Source organism: Cadophora gregata (genome assembly GCF_030347475.1).
Source record: "Cadophora gregata isolate MNR1 chromosome Unknown scaffold_10, whole genome shotgun sequence".
In the NCBI taxonomy this organism is placed as follows: domain Eukaryota; kingdom Fungi; phylum Ascomycota; class Leotiomycetes; order Helotiales; family Ploettnerulaceae; genus Cadophora; species Cadophora gregata.
Genome location: NW_026695933.1, coordinates 2,044,841 through 2,063,733, shown reverse-complemented (window position 1 = coordinate 2,063,733; position 18,893 = coordinate 2,044,841). Strand labels below are relative to the sequence as shown.

Genomic DNA, 18,893 nt, shown 5'->3' with positions numbered 1-18,893 from the left:
CTGTTTCAGCATGAGCCGTTACCTGACCCATAACTCAGCTTTCCCCATTAGAGTAGGAGCCATTTTAGTACTCATTAAGCGGGAGCGGGACTTGTCTCTACAACGGCGTAAATGGATATCTAAGTAGTTCTCATCCATGTCGGATTCATACAAAAGAAGCTTTTCGCATCCATTCCCTCTCTATATAACACAGCCTCGGTCCCCGTCCCAGACCTCGTATCATTGAGCGCGGTCTTACCATCGCTTGATGCAGACAGATCCGGTTGAGGAGCCATGGTATGGCATTGTCAAAGGGCAAAGAGCGATGAAGAAGATTGCATTTGAACAGGCATTCAGATTGCAGAAGTAGAGATGTCATCTTAGATTCGACAAAATATTCCTTTCATGTACAGTACGAGCTCATGGACCATTCTGTTGGACACGGAATAACTTTCTGCCCCGATTGATTGATTGTCTTCAGACTATGCCGCCACCGACGGTAAAGGCATTTATATACAGTACAGTACATTACAGTACAGCGAATATTAGATATAATTAGACCTCCGTCTGCTTAAATGTATTTCGTAGCTTCCACTAGGATTGGGTATACATGCACGAAAGGAAAGTGCTGCGATGTCCGAGTCAAGCTGTACATTACTTCTTCCCTCTCTTTCCCCTCCTTCTTCCCCTATAATAATGATTGCGTCTGAAATCTCGGGCCTTCAGCTCACACATGGAGACATCGACTCAACGACGTTTTCATCTGGTAGCAAACCATCGACCGCTGTTTGTCGATATTTAATGACCGCACTTCTCGAAAACACACATCACGTTGCATCGTATCACCCAACTGAGCTCGTACTCTTCCACTCAGATCAACGAAACGAAGCCGTAGGAGCCACATCATCAGGCCCATCATCCCACGCACCCATCGCATAAGGATTCCCTGTTCATCTCATTAGCCACACCCCTTTCTACACCCTTTGCACACCCTCTCTCCCACCTCAACACACCCCTCTCATACACCTCTGAACCCCCAATCAAAGAAAATTCAAAACTTACACTCCTGACCCGGATAACTCGTAGCACTCATACTCGTCTCATGATCCTCCAACTCCGCCGGCCCATCCTGCTGTCCAATAGCACCGGTATGCTGCCGCGAACTATGGTAGTAGATCTTTTCTTCCGGGTGTTTGGTCCCTGCACCTCCTCTTCCAATACCAGCTCCAACACCACCATTCGCATTTCCATTTGCATTTCCATTCCCGAGGTTTTGATATCGTTCCCTAGAAATTTCGCGCGGGATATTGAGGTGGGAATTCTCTTTACCAATGGGTTGGCCATTTGCGTTGGGGTTGGGATGGGCATGTCCATCGGATTCCACAAACCCCCTACCATCACCACCACCAGATCCTCCTCTCGGTGAGCGCGGCGAAGCACTATATAAATCCTCCATACTCGCCCTCTGCGGTACATCGACATCCGTCCTCCTTATGCCCTCACCAGCTCTCTCCCTCCCACCCTCCTCATCCATCGGACTCGGCGGCGTCGGGCTCGGACTGACACTTCTTCCCCCACTCCCACCACCAATACCACCGCGCATACCGACATCTTGATCATGATGGCCCGGAACGTTCAACCCCCCCTGTTGGCCAGCGGCGTGGCCCGCCCCACCATTCTGGCTCTCTCCGCTCCGAGGACGAGGAGCCGAGATACCTGAGATGGCGGAGACGGCTGTGCGGCGGGTATTGGATCTATCCAGGTCGCTGTCATTGTTGTCTAGCACTGAGGCATGTCCATCACCTCTCCAACTCAAATTCCGGTCTTGAGACTGGTGTAATAGTTGAGGGGGAGCCAGCTCATCACCCAGTCCGCCCGGCCACTTCGGTGGCGGCGGCGGCGGGAAATCCACAGCTGATGGGTTCACAGGGCTGAATACCGTGTCTTCTGGTAGGGGATACCCGGCTGGGGATTCGGGGTGCCGGAGAGTGGGTTGTTGGAGGCGCTGGATAACTTCGTGTTGTGGAGGGCGGGAGGTGGATGTTTGGCGTTGTTGCGGTTGCTGTTGGTGGTGCTGAGAGCGAGATGGCGTTTCGACTTCGACGTCATCGTCGTCTTCGATTTCGCCGCCGGGGAGAGAGATCTGGTAGGGTCGCTGTTGGTCGATTAGTGGTTTGGGTGGGGAGCGAGCGAGGATGTCTTCGTGGCTTATGCGGCGGTGGGAGGTGGTGTAGTCGCGGTAGGTTTCGAGAGCGCCGAGGTGAGGTTGGGGTTGGGATAGCGAGGTTCGAGAGTCTGGTTGGTGTTGACGTGGTTGCTCTGTATACTGTGGGACGTATTCTTGTTGTTGGTCGTGTCCGTGTGGAGATTGGTTGGCACTCTGGTATGAATGTCTTGATCCTTGAGACTGGGCTGGTGGTGGACTTTGGTACTGTTGGGGTTGCATGTACCGTGGGTCAACTTGCTGCTGTGCTTGTTGTTGTTGATAGCGACTCAGACCTCTGGGATCATATTCTGTCGGCACAGCCATAGCGCCTTGTCCTCTAACCAACGAGTATCCACCAGGGATAGGCACACTATCATACTGCGGCTCTCGGCTAGTTCTACGTCCTCGATCCTGATGAAGCAAGCTTGGGTCCTGAAACGGTATCTCTCTCGTCTGAGATCTATTCTGAACTTGTTGGTGCTGCTGGGATTGAAATTGATGGGGAGATGGACTCTCCCTTGTCCGACTGTAACTAGTTCGGGCATGCACTTGCCCTTGACCCTCCTGTTGAAGATCTGTATAAGTCTGCGCCAACAAGGGCTGAGGCCCAACCTGCGGCGCACTCCCCTGCGATCTCGAATCCTCGCTGCCCTTCTCCTTCTGATACGATTTCCTCCCCATAAATCCATTCAGTAATCCCGCTGCTGACGGCCGTCGAGATTTCTCTTTCTCTTGAGGCGGCGCAACGCTTGACGAAAGCTTGGTAAGTACACCTCTTCTAGACTGCGATTCGGCACGTAATTGTGCTTTATCTGGAGTCTGGTACTTGTTGGGCGTACGTTGCTGTGGGTCGGGTTGCGGGGACTCAATGGGTTGGCGTTCATCATAAGATAATTCCCTTGTAGCTTGGGGTCGTTGTTGAGAGACTGACTTCGCAGGACTAGGTTTTCCAAAGAGTCCACCAAGAGCAGAGAATCGGTTCTTCTCTTTCTTTTTGGCGGGAGAATCCATCGTGCCGGTAGTAGATTGTCTGATCAACTTTTTAGGTGCTGCCTTAGGCTCTGATGAATTACTACCGAAGAACGATCGTTTCACTGGGGACGGCTGCGGAGTTATCAGCAGATCAGTGCGAGATCCTGCATGGTGAGCAATGACACTCTCGCGACTCTTGGGCGGACTCTGTCCTGAGTATGAGTTGCGGCTCAAGTGCCCGAAAAAGCTAGCTCGGCGCCTCTTCTGCTCTTGACCATCTTCGGACATCACGCTGGATTCGGCATACTCGCCTCGAGAATCAAGTCCACGTTCTGGAGAAAGACGATCTGGATCTCTGGATACCGAGTTCCGTCGCTCTCTCGAAGATCCGCGGGAGAGTCTCCCACCAATGTCTCTCAAGAAGCCCGAGTTCCTACGAGAAGGATTGGTTGGTGGTGGTTCTGGCGGACCGACACCAGGTAATTGGTACTCATTTGTTTGTTGTCTCGGCAAGAAGGCTTGAGTTCGAGAGATAGGAGCTTGGTAGTAGTGAGCTGGGAGATCCACCTCCCTTGGGCTTTCCACAACAGGTTGCTGTCCGCCAGGCTTGAATAGGTCAGGGTATCTCTGGGCAGAAGATGGGGGCTGCTCGAAAGGCTTTGACTGCTGAGGTGATGTCCAACCGCCCTTTTCAGAGAACTGGCTATCCTGGCGTTGCATGTAGCTACTCGATCCAGAATATCCCCTTGGCGGTGGTTGAGTATCCCATGAATTCGTACGAGCTGCTGAGAAACCTGTCTCTTTACCGTAGGATTCCGATGAGTAAGAGGGTTGAGATGGCTTAGTCACAACTCTAGGTCGATTCGGTCGCCATTCTACTTGTGATTCTTTGAACTCAGGACGCTGTAGTATATTATCTGCTCGAGGTGGAGTGAACATAGCTTTAGGATCTTGTGGTGGAGAGGTCTGGGCTGGAGGTCCCTGGAAAGATTGCCTTTGTGAAGACTTCTGCGGGATGCCGAAATCTTCCTTCTCGGGGTCTCTTGATGGTGGAGGCAACGACATGTGCCGTTGAGGGTCCGATCCGTAAGTCGAGCTTCCTTCTCCAACGTTTTCAGTAGAATGACCAATCTCCTCAGGCTCTCGAGTGAAGCTTAGTGGTAGAGAAGGCTGGCGTTGGTGTCCTGTTGCATGAGGTGGAGTTCGTTGGAAGGATAGAGGCCGGGATCCTGGCTCATTTGAATTTTTCCTCGCATGAGATGGTGTTCGAGGCGCTACATCAGTGAGATTTACCCCTCGAATGGTCTCTGGAGGACCATGAGCTTGAGAGTCGACTTGAAAGCCCGGTGGTGGGAATGAAGCTTGCCGTTGGTTCTGTGAATTTGGCACGCCCGTTTGAGCATTGAGAGGAGTCTCTGGCATTGGGTTTCGTGTATCCACCAGCTGAGTAGCTTGCGAAGACCCATGGACATTCGCGTCAATTGCAAAACCTGGTGGTGGGAAGGAACTCTGTCGTTGCTTGCCAGACGCGCCTGGCAATGGTGGATGGATCAGATTAGGAGGAAGCTCATCATGAACGGCCCAAGTGTTCGTATCATCTCGAGGACTAAGCTCCTCTGGCTCTGCAGCGAAAACTGGTTCATTATTTGAATGCTGACCGCCCGCAAGGCCTTTCAGTGGCGTTGGATCTGTAACAAACCCAGGTGGTGGAAAAGAAGCTTGTCTCTGTTTCCCAGATGATGGAGGTAGAGGTGGATGTACCTGGTTCTGTGGTCCCTCATCCCGCACGCCCCATGTATTGGTATCGTCTGGAGGGCTCAAACCAGTAGATTCAGCAGAGAAACTTCCTTGTCTCTGAGATGGCACAGGCTCGGCCTGAGCTTGATGGAAAGAAAGGGGACGCTGATTCTCGCTTTGGCCATCGTGCCGGTTGTTTCTCTGACTAGCAATACCAGTAACCACAGCCGCCCCAACAGCCGCTCCTGCCAACCCACGGGAATGATCGCCTTTCAGCTCCTGGCCAGGCTGTTCCACAGATCTTGGAGACTCAACAACATCCACTCTCGGTGAACTCGCTTCCTCCTTATCATCAATAGCAAACCTCTGCTTAGGCTGTCTCGAACCAAAGCCAATCCCAAACGTAGAAGTCCGTCGAATAGGCGGTAAGAAAGATGATGAACCGCTCTGTTTCTCAGGCTGTGCTTGTGCTTCCGCAGCCTTTTGCGGCGAAGGCGTGCGCTGAGAAGCAGGTACGGTGACTGCTGCAGCGATGGGAGCAGGAGGTGTTACGGACCTCCGTATAAGTTGGGAAGATTGTGTTGTATTCGATAGTGGTGGACTTGAGAAAGGAGAGGTTATTGGCTTTGGTGACGATCCTGGAGGAGTGTCGTAACTGAAACTGCCTCTTGGGCGATTCAGGATACTTGTCGTTGGTCCGCCCTCTACACTCTGTGTAGAACCCGCCTCCACTCTTGCTTGAACTGGGAACTGCGGCGAAAGCTCCTGGCTGAAACTTCCTCTTGGCCGGTCTAGAATACTGGCCACAGGTTTATCTTGGCTTTGTTGTCCAGCTGGCTCAATATTCGATGCTGGCATTGAGCCAGAAGGGAGACCGACAGCATTCGCTTCCTGTTCAGGCTTCACGATCACCCAGTCATCATTGACATCCTCCGAATCCTCACGTGCATCAAAGAACTGCGCATCCGAACTATTGGACCGATCACTCTTCGCCAAATTATCAGCCGGCACAGATAACCCATCTGCATTACCATCCGGATCGGACGAGAGCCGAGGTTTCGGTCTCTCCTCGTAGTGAAAGCCATCTTCCTCAGCAATGGGCGTGGCATTGAATGGGTCCCAACTAGGTTGATTCTTACCAATTGGAGCCGGAACACCAAGGGTATCTCTCGTCTCCGATTGGGAAACATCTTGAGTTTGGTGATTAGCTGGGGAATGTGAGGCGATTGGATGCGTGGTTAAGGTTTCCTCCCTCGATGGCTCGGGATGTTCGGATGGGAGCGCTCCACTCATAACACCACCCAGAGAATAACCGGTCGCGACAGCCGGGAGTTGCGGCGGGGCGGGTGGCTCCCCTGAAGGAATGGTATTTGTTCTTGAGCGGCCAAGAATAGAACTGGGGGTGCTTTCTCGTGAGTTCCGGGACATGGCATCTGGTCGGCCTGAGGATCTGGAAATGGAGAGTGGGAGGCCCCAAGAAGAGCGGCGGTCTGCTTTAGGCTTGGGGGGTGGTGGACTTGTCTGTATGGGTAACAAATCTTAGTAAAGGGTTCATTCAGTGAGGGCAAAATACATCATGGGTGGGTGTGGCAAAGGAGATTGGGACACAAAAGGCTGCAATTTCCCCTAGACGTACACACCTGCTAAGCAGGATGACTTTGGTGGTTGAGAAAGAAGTGAACGTCCGTCCCGCCGCACCGCGCTGAATTAGTCATGAGAGTAAGGACAAAAGCAAAGTCGTAAATCAATAGTAAAACGCCCAATCGCCCATGTGCGGTTCGGCTACAAAGGAGATGCATCAATCTACCTTGTCGCCGCCACCGGCAGCTCGAAGCTTGTTCTTGCCCTTTGCAAGTAATCCCTTCCCGGCCTTGCCTGCCTTACCACCAAATATACCAGCAGTATGAAGTAGTTCCTTTCCTTTAGCCTGAACCTGATGTGTAGTAATTTTACTACCAGCGGATGAAAAGCCTTGCTGCGAACCGGATGGCATACTAGGCGCAGGTCGTGGGCCACCACTGACTGGCGTCGACGGTGCTGGTGGAGAGCTAGCATTCAGATATTGCTGATAGTATGGCTGCTGTAGAGGTGCTGCCTGGCCACTTGCTGCTGCCTTAGTAAATTTGCCTCGCGCTGAGCCACTGGGCATGCTGCTTCTTGAATTCCCCCAAGATCCTGTCACACCACCGTGCTCATCAGGAAACTGCCCTTGCAACTTCGAAATCCAGTCATTCAGACCAGAATCCATAGTCGCAAAACGATATCTTGTCTCGTCAAATGTCTTGATTCGTTCCTGAGGCGACTTCATAGCGACGATTTCTCGGAATGCGAGGAGTCTACCCGGCGGTGGTGCCGGAAACGGATGTACAGACGATGTGACAGGCGAGACCGTACTGGGAGGAGCTGGTGAATGCTGATAAGCTTCTGGAGAAGTTGGAAACTGGTGTTGTGGAGATCTGGATGGATGCTCATCCTCGGGTGGTGTTGGAGAAACGGGGTTGGAGGAGACCCGGGGATCTTTCTCCTCAGCTAACGATAGCCGACGAGATTTTTCCTCCGGCTTGTCTGAGTAGGTCACTGCTGCAGCGCCTCCAATCAATGCAGCTCCGCCAGCTATGAGAGCAGCGTCTCTGGTACCGTGGTGGTCCTCAACTGGATCATTAATTGTTTTTGGCTCTGGTGACTGAGGGGCCACTTCTTTCTCTTCCTGAACGGGTACAACAGAACCGGGCAATTCACTGGCAGCGGGGCCAATGGCCGAAGTTTCCGTAGCGAGGTATCCTTGGTCACGATTCAGGCCAGCATTCACGTCTTCTGTGCTCTGCTCCCATGAAAATCGACTCTGGAGTGCAGGTCGAGGAGGCTGCAAAGACTCATCAGGCCGACGAGGGCTCAGCGGAGCTGGGACTGGGGACTCAAGGCCAGGATTATTTGAGCCTTCGTTGGCCGAAATAGCATCAGATACATCCTTGTGCACGCCTGGAATAGCGGGGACCTCTTGGTCTTGACCTGTCGTCGCCCAGTAGTTGTCATACTCGCTTGGAAGGTAAGAACTTTCACGATTTGGATTACTGAGACTGCTCTCGTCCGCTCGATCAGACTGGGCACTATTGGTATGTGCAGTTGCATTCGAAGGCGAGGGGGTCAGACTCTTGACAATTTCTTGTCGAAGCTTGTCATTCTCTTCGTCATCATCCACGGAATCGGTGCTCAAAGTAGGAATGACTTGTGGTCTGGTTGGTGATTGTGACACCTCTTCAGTGCCAGGACCAGCTGCAGAGCTCTCCACCACTGGCGTCGCTGATCTTGGGAAGTAATCTGAACTCCGGCCATCGACGTCACCAGTTGGTGTATCTTTTGGTGGTGGTGGGGGAGGAGTTGACTGAGTAGACACAGGTCTATCCACAACGTCTGGACGTAACTGTGTCTCCGCTGGAGCTTGCTCGAGCTTCGGCAGCCCCTCCAGGATTTGGGGTGCAATGGTGTTTCCACTTGTTAAGGCTGGAGAGCCTAGAGCAGGAGGGCTGCCTAAAGCTCTTGAGCTCTCATCTAGCGGAGTCTGAGATGGGCTATTATGATCATGTCTTCCAAGAGCAGCACCGCCCAGGGCAGCTCCAGCAATAGTTGCACCCAGAGCACTTCCGGGCAAAGATCGCTTGGTAGTTGTTGGAGTCAAATCATAATCATCGTCATCTTGCGTTGGTGCCACTCCTGTCGGCTCCTGCGTTGGTGCCACTTCATTGACAGGAGTCTCAACCGCTGGCTGGGTGGGAGTTTCGCTCCGCGCTGTCGTCGCATATGATGTCCATCCTCCTGGGAGTGAAGGGCGGAAACTATGTTCACGCTCTGCAAATGGACGTGGAGGATGAAGTGGCTCCTCACTCGCAGGCGAAGCAACGTCGAGAGGTGTATCGTCTACAATAGCGTGTTGACTTCCAGGAACAACTTGGGACGTAGCTAAATCAGGTGTTGGAGCAGGACTGTTACCGGGGCTAGGTGCACTAATATCTCGACGATGACCCGGTTTGAATCCAGGAGCTTGTGGCGCTGCAAAGTCACCCCCACGGACACCGAATTTTCCTGCCGTCTCAGGAGAATCAGGCTCGGCTGTTTCCATGATAGCAGGTGTTGGTGTGTCTCGGTTTCGAGCTTCTGCGGGAACGGCCGAGCTAGATACTCTGCTCATGATAGGACTTATCCCGCCAGTGCCAGTACTTTCACTATCAGTACGATTCACTCCACTTCCGCTTCTTGAGGCGGGCGTATCAGGGAGTGAATGATCGTCGGTCGTATCGAAAGCCTGGTTGACGACAGACTTAAAACCAAACGAGGGCTGTTCTCTTAGCTTCAAATCCTGCTCTGGGGAGGAGAGCGTTGCAGTTGTAGTCGTTGTTTCAGGCTCTTTGCGTATAGCTTCCATATCATGAGATGAAAACATGTCTAAGCCAAAACCAGACACTCTGGTGAGGTCTGGTAGTTTAGGGCTAGTTGATTGTCGACGTGCTTCTTCAACAACTAGACTACGACTTTCAGTTTCTTGCCTTTGCTGTGGATTATGATCGTTGACGTTGAAGCCCTCGAAGCCATATTCGCTTTTCCTCTCCTTGACAGGTTCCAGCATGGGCATTAAACGTCGGTTAGAGTCAGACGTCTCGTCGGTCTCAAAACTTGCTCTCCGCCTGGCAGCGCCGATCTCTGGACCGCCTTTGGCATATGGCCCCGAAGGAGATTCTGATCTATCACTGGATTTAGATCCCATAAGAGAGTCCATACTTGGCCTACCAGCAGATTCGATTGACTGTCTCCGTTCTTCTTCGGCTCGCCGGTAAATATCTGCAGGTCTGATAAACGGAAGGGCCTTGGATGGACTGATGGGTGACTTCGCACCTATTCCTGGGGAGGCCGGCCTTGCTCCAATCCACGGCTTAGGGGTAGTATCCAGGGCACCCCCACTCATAATCTCGTCCAAAGGAGGACTACTAACCTGGCTTAAGCTGCTTTTACGAGCTGGAAATCTCTGGTTAGGGGTCGCCTCTGTCGCACTTTGAGGTGCTGGAGAAGCGCGAGTAGTGAGTGGAGGGGGAACTGCAGAAGGCGAGAAATCCCGTCGAGCCTGAAAATCGCTCGATGCCGAAGGTGTTCGTATGTCAGAAATAGGAGATGTGATAGAGCTTCCCCCTGTATTGACCCTTCCTGGTCCGGGTATCATTATATCGGGATGTGGAGATTCGACGACGGGCGAGATACCAGGTTTTCGAAGACCAACAGGAGGCTGAGCAGGTTGTTGAGTACTGATGGAAAGTGCTGGAGGACCACTCGCATTCCGAGGCGTTGCTACACCTGTTATTTGGGAGAACCTTGTAGCTGGGGCATTGGATGCTGGAGGAGGTTGAGCTGCGCTGCTTGAAAAAGCACGCCTCTCGTCATCGGCATCGAAGGAATTCGCTCGTGGTCTAGAGTTGCTCGCTCCTGGCAATGCTGGGAGTTCGCCATATTTCTTGCTGCCGTCTCCAACTGGTGATTCCACTTTCGAAGCACTTGCTAGCCCTTGCCCTTGCTGTCGCAATCCGGTCGGTTTAGAGATCGGAGGGGGAGGCGGGTCGTAATCATCATCGTCGCCCCAGTCATCTCCGCCATAATCTACAGGTTTTGCCTCTGTCCATTTCTTCGTCTTCTGTCGGTTGACATTCGTCTGGTAAGAGATGGCAGATTGTGGGCTCCTGGTAGACTGTTAGCAATCGATGACGTGAAGCATGGATCCATCTTCAGTCTCCTCACATTGGGGAATCCTTGTCGAAGGTGTTTGGGAAAGGACGCGCCATGGTGGGCAATCTACAGCGACTCGGACCTCACGACAGCCCTATCGCCGTAACCATAAGAGCATTGATGCTGCGGAGGCTTCGGTAGGGAGGAGGGGCGGAGAAGAGAGGGTTGCGAGGTGAGGATTGCGCGTGGTGTTGACGATCCTTCTCGGGAATGAGAGAAACTTGGATATCGCGGTTCAGCTAAGACCAGGCTGGGCTGGGCTTGGATGGACGGATTGTTGAAATTATGCAGCGCCCGCAGCTATTAATGAGATCCTGGAGTGAAACAAAAGTAAAGGTAAAAGGAGCAAAATGAGGTTGTAGATACGAACGGTCTGTTGGAAAAGACCGAAGAATTTGAATGATGATGCGGTCGCCCCCAGTCTCCGCCTTGTCTTTCCATTTCCCTGCCTCTTCGCATCCACATCCACATCCAGTTCCACCAAAACCGTGAAGTGACAAGTTCCCAGCGATCCTTGGCCAGCACCCCTGCCCAATTTCCCTGCAGATTCCCCACTCAAGCATCATTTTACGCTCAGCCACGCTCATCTATTGTCAAATCAGTGCCACTTGGTCACCAGCCACACTCTACTACCAATCAGGGGAATGCTCGGGCCAAGTCTGTGCGACAATTCCAATTTTAGCTAAGAGCTACATTGTGGCCTGAATACTGTCTTCTAGCCTGAGGCCTCAACAAAGTTTCCAAATCCTTCGAGAACACCTGCAGCCATGGTTGGCTGACTGGACGGCGCTGTGAACTGACGATAGGAGAACAAACGAAACACCATCTGTCCTATCGCGGCTCCACGCCTCGACAGCCCTCAACCTCCACGTCTACCTTCTCCATTCCCGACTTCTCTTCATTTCAGCTATTCAATACTACAACTCCTAATTAGAGGTCATCTCGCACACTCCTTGATTCCCTTGACTGTTTGAATCCCGACCCAACAATTTACAACGCCTGTGACTTTTCCCCCGAACCTTCGGCAGGGCAGACGACACAACACAAAGCAAGGAGGCGTGAGCCAGTACTGCGCATCCGGCGTAAATCTATTTCTCGTATCGCCAACTCGTCCTCATTCCATACCACCGTCCAGTCCTACGGTCCTGTGTTCGACATTCGCGATGGCCGTCTCTTCCATTCAAGACCGGACGAACGAGTTCAGGTCGGTTCTGGCACAAGCACAAAAGCGACAGGCATCTTCGAAAGTTGGGGCACAGAGACAGTCTCTTCTCACAGATTCGCAAAAGGCGGCTGCGAATGGTAATGCGGATGGCAAACCCAGGAGGTCCGAGTTCGCGCGGAGAGCGGCAGAGATTGGGAGAGGCATATCCACGACCATGGGCAAATTAGAAAAGCTGGCGCAGTGTATGTTTTCTGCAAAAGACGTGGTTCAAGTTCCAAGCTAATACGTTACAGTGGCCAAGCGGAAAACATTATTTGACGACCGACCCATAGAGATCAACGAGTTAACATCCATCATCAAACAAGACCTCTCCTCTCTAAACCAGCAAATCGGCTCCTTACAAACCCTCACCCGATCACAGCACCCCAAAGCCGACCAGGAAGGCGAGCACAACAAGAACGTGGTATTCCTACTCCAAGGCAAACTCACAGATGTATCCGTCAATTTCAAAGATGTGCTGGAGGTCCGGACGAAGAATATCCAAGCCTCGCGAGCACGAACTGAGAATTTCGTCTCATCAGTATCCGCAAATGTCGCGCCAGCTATATCACAATCCGCATCTCCATTATACAGTACACCGGCTAGAGGGTCTCCCGCGCCGGGGGCAGGGCAGGACTTATTATCTTTGAATCCAGTGGGGGATCAGCAGTTACTTATGATGGAAGAGGCGCAACCTCAGAATACATATATCCAGCAGAGAGGAGAAGCAATCGAGGCCATTGAACGGACGATCAGTGAACTTGGCGGTATTTTTGGGCAGTTAGCATCTATGGTTTCGGAACAGAGCGAGATGATCCAGAGAATTGACGCTAATACCGAGGATGTGGTGGATAATGTGCAGGGTGCGCAGAGGGAGCTGCTGAAGTACTGGTCGAGGGTATCGGGCAATCGCTGGCTGGTTGCCAAGATGTTTGGCGTGCTGATGATTTTCTTTTTGTGAGTTGGACTCCATTTCATTTCCTCTATTACTTTTACAAACACGAACAATGCTGATTTTCAACAGACTCTGGGTTCTTATCGCAGGATAGAGCCATGTATCCAGCCATGGCTTGCTTTCGCATACATGCACGCTTACCACCACCCATGCGGTCTATTTTCTTTCTTTCTCTGTACAATTACTGTAGACAGGACACGGCGCATAGAATGAATATACCTTTAATCTGCAGCCTTGGAGCTGTTCTCACCAAGAAGACACCCCAACCTCCACAGTTCTCAAATCAACCTTGAATGAGAAGCACTCTGTTGGCACCAAGTGGTCTTTTGAAGGAGTGCAATTGTCAAGTCCGTTGCGATTGCATTCGCCTTGCCTTTCTTAATGTATTGCTCATCAATGCCTAAAAAGCCTTGCAAATTGTGTTATCAGATCGTTCAGAACTAAGTAGTTTATATGCTCTTAGAGCTGTCCCTTCTTTCTTAGGATAATTATATTTTGGTGTGGCAATACACGTGGGAAGGAACCACCTTGCTCAAAGCACGCTAATGCAAGTGCCGGCTACATCAGCTCCTACCAACATTCAGTGTAACCCAATGCACAAGGATTTGTTTTCTTCCCCTTACATTTCACTCCTCAAAATAAGGCCCATCATTTAACACGACATCCACATACTTTTCAGCACATCCGCGTTCATTATTCAGGTCATACCATACAACTACAAGCAGCGAACACAATGTCAAAGACCATGTCGAAGAGTGCACTGCTCGGGCAAGCCCTCACGAGTCGCGTCATTATATCCTTGTCACGTTCTTTGGTTGATTGGTAGGTGTATACCAGTGCTTGTATGCTGGTCTTCCCAATAATGATCACCAGCGTTAAATGAAGTCCTCCAGCTTGGAAGAGCGGGGGCTATCTGCAGACGAAGCCGCAAAACATGGGGGCGACAATGTAAGCACAATATATGCACGTAGTCAAGAAGACCCGGCTGGCCAACCAGAGACGAGCTATGTCGGTCGATCAGCTTCACGACAAGGACTCGATGGTGCCTAATCCTCCTTATAATAAGGAGATCCTCTCTTTCAGCCAGAAAAGCTTTGCTCTGCCTTAGAAGAGCTCGAAGCTTCATATCGAATGAGATGGCTTCTGCAACAAATGGCTCGATAACTACTCAGCAGCATCCACCTCAAGAGACCTTAGAGTCCCAGGTGGCTCCAGAAGTCAGGCCCACAATCAATTGGCGGGATCGACTTCGCCGGGCTTTTACTTTCAGCCTCCATGAACCGGAACCCGACGTACTCGAACAATGGCTACTCGACCAGCTGCTCCGTGGCGAGGTGGACCCCGATCAGCGAGGATTCCGCGGGCTACTCGACCAACTGTTACATGGCCAGGTAGACCACGATCAGCGAGAGTTCCTCCGGATTTATAGGAGATTGAAGCAGTCGCCTGGAGCAGACATTGTAGAAAGCCTCACGCATTACCATGTCTTCTGTACACATGCATTGCCAGGCGTCAGCCAAGACAGTTATGACAGTACTGCCACGCACAGCATTGAAAACTCCACTATCACGGTCTCCCATGCTTTTGACGAATTCTGCTCTAAAATCCGACTTTACTCAGATGCATCACTCCGAATCTGGTCGGTGTCCTTCAAGCTTGTTTGGAAAATGTAGCTGACAGTGTTCCCCCGTTATCACAGTGTGCTATCGATGAAGTTGCCTAGCTCGCTTCATTCTGTACTCTTCAGTTTCGGAGACAAAATGATTCCCAACACTGAAAACTTGAACGCGTTGTACGACATACCTTCTCGGTCAATCCTTTCTCTCATACAGAAAGAATGGGATCCTGAGAAGACTTGGATCAAGCACTCGTTTGCTCGGAAGATATCTCCTTCTCCACAACCACGAGTACTACTGTCAAAAGGTTTGTGTTTGTATCAGTATCTTCATCCAATATTTAACTGGCTAATGTAGTCCAAAGTGAAACCCTCGTGTCGTTTCTCATTATTCAATGAGAACCGCGAAAGCAGCACTGTCGAGTTTAACTTAGTGTCAAATGCTCCCTCATATCATAGCGACCTGTACGAATATATCTGGCAACGACAGACTCAACGTCCGCCAATCGAACGTGTGGTATTCTCTACTAGCCCATTCGATTCCGTTGGATCTAGGAGTGTTTTCATTAGTATTGATTCGGACAAGGAGGCTCTCCATGGTGAGCGTTGTGCCGAAATCCTTCGTGCATTTTCAGAGCATTTCGCAGCAGTACTACCAGTACCCGCCGGCGATCAAGCTCCGTGTAGTATCGAGAGCGCCTACTTGGGTGCTCTCTTTGCTGTGCTCCTGATACTCGCGGAAACCACCAATGATTTCATTAATTGCGTTGATCAAAACATTTCCACTCTGGTAAGATTAGAACACTCGGGCAGCAATGACTTGCTAATAAAGGACAGTGTTATCGCGGAAGAAGTCACCCCTCGGGAAGTAAGTTGCACTACATTTCGCACCTTCAAGATAACCACAAAGTCGCTGTGTGCAGTATTCACGATGCACTCGATTTACTGGCCGAAATCCAGGGCCCTGTCGAGAGGTGCGACGAGATGAATGAGCTTCGCATAGGACTTCCGCAGATCAAGCGGGACTTAGAATACCTGAGAGACAATTTGGTTATTGTCGAAGCTCAGATAATTGCATTGCAAACGATGGTAAGACATCAGATTCTACTACCGGGTCCTAGACTAATTTGATCAAGATGAGAGAAAAAATCGAGCTTCGACAAATCAGGCGGACATATATCCTCACTGTCCTCGCGGCTGTCTATCTCCCATTCGCATTCATGACAGTAAGCTGTTTCTCCACTACGCAAATTATGGGCATGACTAACCGAAATTCTTGTCCTTCTATGGCATGAATCTCAGCGACCCTCTTTGGCCAACGAAGAAGAACGCGACAGAAACGGCTTCACCAAGCATTTCAGCTCGGGGTATAGCCCCAATTTCTGGTAACTCATCGCTTTTATCCACGGAACAAACTGGTGTCATCGTAACAGCCATTCGGACCTCGGGATCTCATCTTTGGACCTTAAAATCATATTGGTACGTCACGATCCCTGTGACTGTCGCCACCATCATCGTGCCCATGGTCATTGGTATGACCTTCCGCTCAATATCCCGCTTTGCACATCATCACCGAGGCTACTGGCGTTTGATCGTGACGATGGTTGTCAGCACGTTTGTAATGGGTCCAATCACAGCCTTCATACCTACAATTATCCTACTTATGATTATGAAACTTGTTGATGATTATGTGAGGTGTTAGGAATCGCTTTCATGGAAATGGTCCATGGCCTACAGCATTGCGGACAACGCCTTGACAGTAAGCTATATCTGGTTGGCTGTTATAGTGGAATGCTCGCTGACGAGCGGATCTGCGGCCTCGGCTGAGAAGTTCTTCACATGGTGTAAATAATGAACTCATATAAGTGGACTGTTCGTATTCTTAGCTCTCTACCCTATCTTCGATGTTTCAGGATTGGTTTTGTGGTGCGTCAAATGACTTGCCCGCGAATGAAAATATGTACAAGAAATTGCCCTCTACAAGGTGTCTCTGTCACACGGATATCCTCCCAACACTTAAGCAATACTCTGCTTATTCGAAGTAAACATCCCCTCCGGATCATATAACTTCTTGATCTCCTTCAACCTCCTATAATTCTGCTCTCCATACAACCTCTCACTCCACTCCGCCTCACTCAACGCCCCATCGCGATAATTCGCAAACCCCCTAAGAGGAATATCAGCAGCCACAAGCGCCTCCTCAAACGGCTTCATGATACTCTGCGCATACGCCACACCATCAGCGGGGTACGCATTCGTCGCAACAGGTAGATTCGTGTCGAAACGAATCAACCACAGATTGTTACCATGCGCATACGACGTATCCGCATCGGCGACATCCCGAGATACACCACCCCACAGATCAATCAGACCCGAGCGTCGGAGATCAGTACGATTGAAATCCGAAATGACACGCTGGAACAGCGTCTGCACAAGCGGAGCAGTCAGCGGTGCGTCAGTCGTGGTTGTCAAACTCTGGACGTAGAACGAGCGGCCTGGGGACTCAGGTCCTCCATTTGGAAGGTTCGCGCCGTTAGCTACGAAGGTCTCCATAGTCCAGAAGTCGAACTCGGATTTCTGCAGCGTGGCATTGACGGTGAAGCGATCCATCAGTGGTTTCATGATGGAGTCGAAATCAGCGGGGTTGCCGTAGTAGTATCCCGTTGCGCTGAATGGCATGCTAAGTCCCCAGCGCAGCGCTAACTCATCAGGCGCTTCATTCAAGGCGAATTCTTGCGATGCGAGGAATGCTTGGACGGCGTCTGTGATGGGGATGTTCCCGAAGGAGAGCGTGTAGTTGACTGCGTTGGTGTATGTTGGTTTCCATGTTTTGGTCGTAAGCGAGGTGAGGACTCCGTACGAGGATCCCGCGCCCTGAGCAGCAAAGAGGAGGTCGGAACCAGCGGCTGCGGTGACGACGGAGCCGTTGTACAGCATGTACTCGACGCTATGGAGGAAATCCATTGGTGTGCCGAGAAAGCGAGACGTGCTTCCATAACCACCGCCGATGCAGGACCCGGCTATACCGACGCGGCCGTGACGCACGTGAGGGAAGTGCCGTCCTTGACTGTCCCATAGTTCTTTCAGTGCTGGTCCGACGCGAGTACCGCCACCCATGGTATACAGGTTGGTCTTGGCGTCGAAGGATACCGAGTTGAATGCTGCCATGTTGATGACTAGGTTTCCGGGCTTGCCGAACCCGAAGGCGACGAAGGAGTGGTCTCCTGCTAGACAGGAGACCTTGGTTGATGCGTTTCTGGCGCAGGCGAGCGAGGAGGCCAGTTGTGCTTTATCGGTGGGGTAGGCCATTGCTGCGGGGTCGACTTCTGGTTTGAGACGGAGCTGCCATGGTGTTGTCTCTGTTGACCAGGTGGTGTCTGTGTCGATTATGTTGCGGACTCCGGCGTCGGTGAGGCACGATGAGAGGGGTGATTGGGCGAGTGTGAGGGCGGGCGTGAGGAGCAGGAGAGAGTGGACGAGGAGTCCTTTGAGTGAGAGCGAGGAGTTCATTTTGGGTGTGAGTGGGCGGAAAGAGTGAAGCCTTGCCTTAGAGACCTGGTGGGCATTCCGGATATACACCGTTATATATCAAATTCGTTTTGACATCCCCAGAAACACCTCGCGTCAGACTCCACAACTCCCGTCCCACTGATTTACTCGCAAACTCTCTCAGTTCAGAAGGTGCTAAGCCCTCGAAATCATTTGGACGTTCTGGAAGGGCGATCCCTATCCACAGGGTCAGATCAGTAAAACACAGTTCATCTCATCGCCCCCTACCAACTTTAATTCGTACCATCGCTTTTGGCATAAACGCCAGAAGCCTTGTTTCTTTGCCTCACAGGCCTGTCCACTCCGCTCACTGCCGAATCCGCTTCATTTATTCGGGGTTGCGCAAATGGGGCAGCCATCAACGACCAAGGAGAAAGAGAGCAACAGGGACCAGTCCGTGAAACCCATTGGTGAGGAGCACAGAGCTGGAAACCATGGACCCGTTTGCAGACCCAAACAAAAGGAGTTCGCATGTGGTGCACTCCTGGTAATCAACCTCTCGTCGTACCCGCCAAGGCATTTATGGTTCTTGCCAAGCAAGCTTTCGTTTATGTGCGGTCGGAATGGGGCAGGAGGCTCTGGGTTTAAGTGGGTAATGCCCAGAGTAAGCATACTTGGCAGCTTCGTTATCAGTAATGACGAACTCACGGCAATGCACAGCATAGGATTAAGCAGGAAGAAGTCATTCGTCCGGCTCGAACAATTAAGCTATCAGTTGTAATCGGCAGATAGCCGCCAAGCCCCCTGTCATCCAACTCTCGATATCCGGTTGCACAAGTCACATATCCGAGGGAATCCATCATCCAAACTTTACGTTTCTGGAGCCAATTCCCAAGACTTCTCAATCCTCTATATAAAGCCCTGTGAAATTTCCCATCTCGGTCTCCTCGGTATACAGAACGCAAAAATG

At 51.3% G+C, this 18,893-nt stretch overlaps 4 protein-coding genes across 5 annotated transcripts; 2 read left to right on the top strand and 2 right to left on the bottom strand.

Moving 5' to 3' along the window:
* Positions 1 to 280: 280 nt before the first annotated feature.
* On the bottom strand, positions 281 to 11,159 carry ONS95_002042 (uncharacterized protein). 2 transcript variants are annotated; one of them, XM_058495271.1, is made up of 4 exons: positions 10,673 to 11,159; positions 6,702 to 10,614; positions 1,042 to 6,415; positions 281 to 925 (listed from the first exon to the last, which is right to left on the bottom strand). In XM_058495271.1, the coding sequence occupies exons 1-4, from the start codon at positions 10,714 to 10,716 to the stop codon at positions 855 to 857; spliced, it is 9,402 nt and encodes a 3,133-aa protein (XP_058355582.1). In that variant the 5' UTR covers positions 10,717 to 11,159; the 3' UTR covers positions 281 to 854. The 2 variants fall into 2 exon arrangements, with proteins under 2 accessions (XP_058355582.1, XP_058355583.1); XM_058495272.1 differs by having other exon boundaries at positions 6,702 to 11,159.
* Positions 11,160 to 11,358: 199 nt separating this feature from the next.
* Positions 11,359 to 13,072, top strand: SED5 (cis-Golgi t-SNARE syntaxin). The gene is made up of 3 exons (XM_058495270.1): positions 11,359 to 12,067; positions 12,119 to 12,821; positions 12,889 to 13,072. The coding sequence occupies exons 1-3, from the start codon at positions 11,824 to 11,826 to the stop codon at positions 12,911 to 12,913; spliced, it is 972 nt and encodes a 323-aa protein (XP_058355581.1). The 5' UTR covers positions 11,359 to 11,823; the 3' UTR covers positions 12,914 to 13,072.
* Positions 13,073 to 13,955: 883 nt separating this feature from the next.
* Positions 13,956 to 15,729, top strand: ONS95_002040 (uncharacterized protein; the record flags this gene model as incomplete). The annotated part of the gene is made up of 5 exons (XM_058495269.1): positions 13,956 to 14,458; positions 14,519 to 14,742; positions 14,800 to 15,224; positions 15,272 to 15,523; positions 15,571 to 15,729. The coding sequence occupies 5 exons, from the start codon at positions 13,956 to 13,958 to the stop codon at positions 15,727 to 15,729; spliced, it is 1,563 nt and encodes a 520-aa protein (XP_058355580.1).
* Positions 15,730 to 16,450: 721 nt separating this feature from the next.
* On the bottom strand, positions 16,451 to 17,944 carry ONS95_002039 (uncharacterized protein; the record flags this gene model as incomplete). Its single annotated transcript, XM_058495268.1, has 1 exon — positions 16,451 to 17,944. The coding sequence occupies one exon, from the start codon at positions 17,942 to 17,944 to the stop codon at positions 16,451 to 16,453; it is 1,494 nt and encodes a 497-aa protein (XP_058355579.1).
* Positions 17,945 to 18,893: the final 949 nt, after the last annotated feature.